We start from the raw sequence: 4,016 nt of genomic DNA, 5'->3' as shown, positions 1-4,016 counted from the left end.
ACAAGTACATACCCTTCCTCGATCATTCTTACCTAACGTCCTAGGTTAGAAACTCTTATGGTAAAATTTGTTTGTTGGTGATAATATTATCTGTGGCAATTAATACTGTCAAACCACTCAGTTTGTAATCATGCATGTCCCTAATGGAGTAGCATAATGTTAAATATGTCATGGTCAAAGCTCTAGGCTTTGCAACCTCAAATGCCTTGGAAGGGTATAGTAAAATCTCCCTAGTTCGCAAGGAACACGAATGATAGCGATGTTCAAATTCCATTGAACAGAGACGTTTCAACCGTTCCCGTGGTCCCCCAAAACCAAGCAAAAGTAGCCCACCCGTCCATTCGTTGTTAACATGTCATCTCAAATGGAGAATTGTGACCACAGTGGTCATCGCTTCTTCCACACCCATATCCCTAGACATTATATGTCTCAACTTTCTTTCACACCAATATATCTTCCCAGTGTTCTCCAATCAACAGCCATGGCAAATAATTCCAGATATCCACTGCGCTGCAATCATTGATACCGACTGCGAAAAAAAGAAAGGTAATATGTTCCCTTTGATGTTCATGTGGCTTTTACCAAATCCAGCCAATCTTACTCTATCAAACTGCATGTCAGCATTGCGTTAGTTTGCCTATCTTTATCTCTCAGTCAGTCCTGCTAATAAATATTCCAACCCATCTACCATTTTTTTACTCGTGACATCGTCTGCCTTTTACTGCAACAAAAGTTCTGTACTAGTATTAGGGTTTTCTTCCTTGTTTAACAGATCCATAGCATTATTATATCATGGGTCGTGGTGTTAGCAGCGGTGGTGGGCAGAGCTCTTTGGGTTACCTTTTTGGCTCACCTCAGCCCCCAAAAACACAGCCAACCGAAGCAGACCCTATAAATACACAACCTCCTCCCCCCAAGGACTTATCCGTGACAAATCCAGAGCCTTCATCGTCATCAAGCATGAGGAAAAGTTCCAATAATTACCACCGGGCTGATGGCCAAAACAGTGGGAATTTCATTACAGTAAGTGGGTTCTTTTGAACTTGTTTTTTTTTTTTTTTTTCTCTCATATTTTCAGTCTGAGTTGTGCTACGATCTTGATTATATTTATGTCCATTCGTTCATAGATTTTCCTTGTGTATTCAGGGGCGTCCTTCAACAAAAGTGCAATCTGTGCCAGGAGGAGGATCATCACTAGGGTATCTATTTGGAGAGAAAAACAAAAAATAGTAGTTATGGCTTTTTGTTTCCATTATAGATCTTCAATAGCCAGAAGAAATACCTGAAATACCTCTATTGTAAACTATCAGATCAAATAATGAAAAACGCGAGCACTGCGTTTAATAAGAGATTACCTAGATCATGATCATTGTAATAGGAAAAGGTCGTCTACCCAGATCCCATACGCAACTGCGATGTTCGTTGTAGAGTTCTGTGTAATCTAAATCTTGTGTAAAAGTTGTTTGGATTGGTTTGAACAATAGAATGGATGCAGCAAAAGTGCCATGTGTGCCAGCAGAATGTAAAAGTTGTTTGGATTGGTTTGTACAATAAAATGGCTGTATTCTGTTTACAGAGAGAGAGTGAAAAATGGTGTTTATCGTTTCATTGTGCATGAATCCTTTTTCCCTATAGGAAAATCATCATAAAATTATTGTATTCTGGATTTTCAATAGCTAGGGTTGTAGGTCTGATATCAAATAAAGAAAAAGGGGAGTGCGGTATGGAATAAAAGAATACCTAAATTATGATATTTCTAATAGGCAAAGGTTTGACATGCAGATGTCATAAACACTTGGGATGCATTGTAGAGTTATTTCTCTGTCTTTTGAAGTAAAGATTGTTTGGATTGTAGCAGAGTAGCGTCATCTCGTCATTTGGTAAGCTTACAGGCATCAACAGCAACGAATAATAGAGAGGAAATAGAAAGAGGACACGAGGACAACAGTAAAAAAGCTTCAATGCTCTCAGAATTAACTTTTTAAAAGTGCAAAATATATGTAAACTTTTACAGCGAGAAAGTGTTAATGGAAAATCATAGCATACTCTAACTAATTTCTAATGCAATTATCAATCAATTAATTGTATACCCTTATTTAGTAAATTACTAATACAGTTAGGATTGGATCCAGATTTTCTTCTACAAACCATGATTTTATTGGATTTCAAAGTTGCTGGGACTCATAGACTCATTGCTCAAACTAGGAAAGAAAAGATATTAAATTAGAAAGAGTAATCCGCATTTAGAAATGTCAGATTAAACAAAGCGCAGCTGAAATAAAACTAAACATACACAGCACATACAAAAATCAGACAAAACCATAACACAATGATTTAATGTGGTTCACCCAACCAATCTGGGCTATGTCCACCAGAACAGAGCCATCCACAATCTTATTAGTCAAAGAAAATTACAACAAATTTGACTCTCCACACATGCTCTCAGCTCTCCCTATTTTCTCTATACATTCTACACACACTCTTACAATCCTTTACGGATTACATTTCTATATAGCTGGAGCATAAAACTAAATCATAAATTCCCTCACAACAAATATAGGGTGCATTAAGCTAATATAGCAACTAATCCTATTGTTGTCACATACATGACATTTTTTCCAAAATTAATAAAACATAAAATCTCAACAATCTCTACCTTGACAAGAATTAGCCTGATGCCCTGTTCATTTATTATGTTTATCTTTTCTGCAAGCCAAGAGAAGCCAAACACCAATGTAGCTTCTCTAACAAAACTGGTTTCGTGAACATGTCTCCACAGTTTTCCTTCGTATGCACCTTTTCAAGAGAGACACCCCTTTCAGTGATAACCTGTCTTACAAAATGGTACTTGATTGGTATATGCTTTGATTTACTATGATAGGCTAGATTCTTAGCCAAATGAATTGCACTTTGACTATCACAAAATAACTTGATGCTGTCCTGTAACCTACCAAACTCACGAATCAAACCTTTCAACCAAACAACTTCTTTGCAAGTATGCAAAGCAGCTATGTATTCTGCTTCAGTGGTGGATAAAGCAACAATGTTCTGTAGCTTTGACATCGAGCTAATAGCTCCACCTGCAAGAGTAAAAACATACCCTGAAGTTGACCTTCTCTTATCCAAATCACCTGCAAAATCGGAATCAACATAACCGCAAACAAAATCACTACTTCTGTTATAAGTGATACAATAATCACTTGTGCCTCTCAAATACCGAAGCACCCATTTCACTGCTGACGAGTGTTCTTTTCCTGGATTTGCCATATACCTGCTAACAAACCCAACCACATGTGAAATATCTGGTCGAGTACAAACCATCGCATACATTAAACAACCTACTACATTGGCATATGGAATTCGAGACATATATTCCTTTTCTTCATTTGTACTAGGACATAAACTTGAAGAAAGCTTAAAATGGGAAGCTAAAGGGACTGAAACAGGCTTCGCATTGTTCATATCAAACCTCAAGAGTATTTTCTCAATATACTTCTGTTGTGATAGCCACAACTTACCATTGCTCCTGTCTCTGAAAATCTCCATGCCCAAAATTTGTCTTGCTGCTCCTAGATCTTTCATATCAAATGTCCTAGCCATCTAAGCCTTTAACCTGTTGATCTCTGTTATGCTTTTGCTTGCTAAAAGCACATCGTCAACATACAACACTAAGATAATGAACATGCCATTACTTAATTTCTTAAAGTAAACACAATGATCATATTCACTTCTTATATAATTTTGACTCAACATGAAAGAATCAAACTTCTTGTACCATTGTCGAGGCGATTGCTTCCGACCATACAATGATTTCTTGAGCCTGCAAACAAATTTCTTGCTGCGATCTTGAACAAACCCTTCCGGTTATTCCATGTAAATTTCCTCATCTAAATCTCCATGTAAAAATGCAGTTTTAACATCTAGTTGCTGTAATTCTAAATCAAGCAAAGCCACTAATGCTAATACCATTCGAATTGAAACAATTTTTACAACTCGTGAAAATATCTCATGAAAGT

General features: G+C 36.9%; 1 protein-coding gene across 1 annotated transcript; it reads left to right on the top strand.

Annotated features, from left to right (window-relative positions):
• Positions 1–522: 522 nt before the first annotated feature.
• Positions 523–1,575, top strand: LOC149186866 (protein SPIRAL1-like 5). The gene is made up of 2 exons (XM_089412698.1): positions 523–1,023; positions 1,147–1,575. The coding sequence occupies exons 1-2, from the start codon at positions 793–795 to the stop codon at positions 1,228–1,230; spliced, it is 315 nt and encodes a 104-aa protein (XP_089268824.1). The 5' UTR covers positions 523–792; the 3' UTR covers positions 1,231–1,575.
• Positions 1,576–4,016: the final 2,441 nt, after the last annotated feature.

This window comes from Pinus tabuliformis, chromosome 3_1, assembly GCF_031772625.1.
Source record: "Pinus tabuliformis cultivar Carrire ecotype Pingquan chromosome 3_1, CPIR1, whole genome shotgun sequence".
Classification (NCBI taxonomy): domain Eukaryota; kingdom Viridiplantae; phylum Streptophyta; class Pinopsida; order Pinales; family Pinaceae; genus Pinus; species Pinus tabuliformis.
The sequence above is the reverse complement of the archived record's forward strand: the minus strand, read 5'-3'. Positions and strand labels throughout refer to the sequence as shown.

What these genes read in the sequence shown, in the direction of transcription:
- LOC149186866 (XM_089412698.1), top strand. Translation starts at nt 793, where the DNA reads ATGGGTCGTGGTGTTAGCAGCGGTGGTGGGCAGAGCTCTTTGGGTTAC. An exon ending in ACAGTGGGAATTTCATTACA is followed by an intron (nt 1,024 to 1,146) that starts GTAAGTGGGTTC and finishes TTGTGTATTCAG; the next exon opens with GGGCGTCCTTCAACAAAAGT.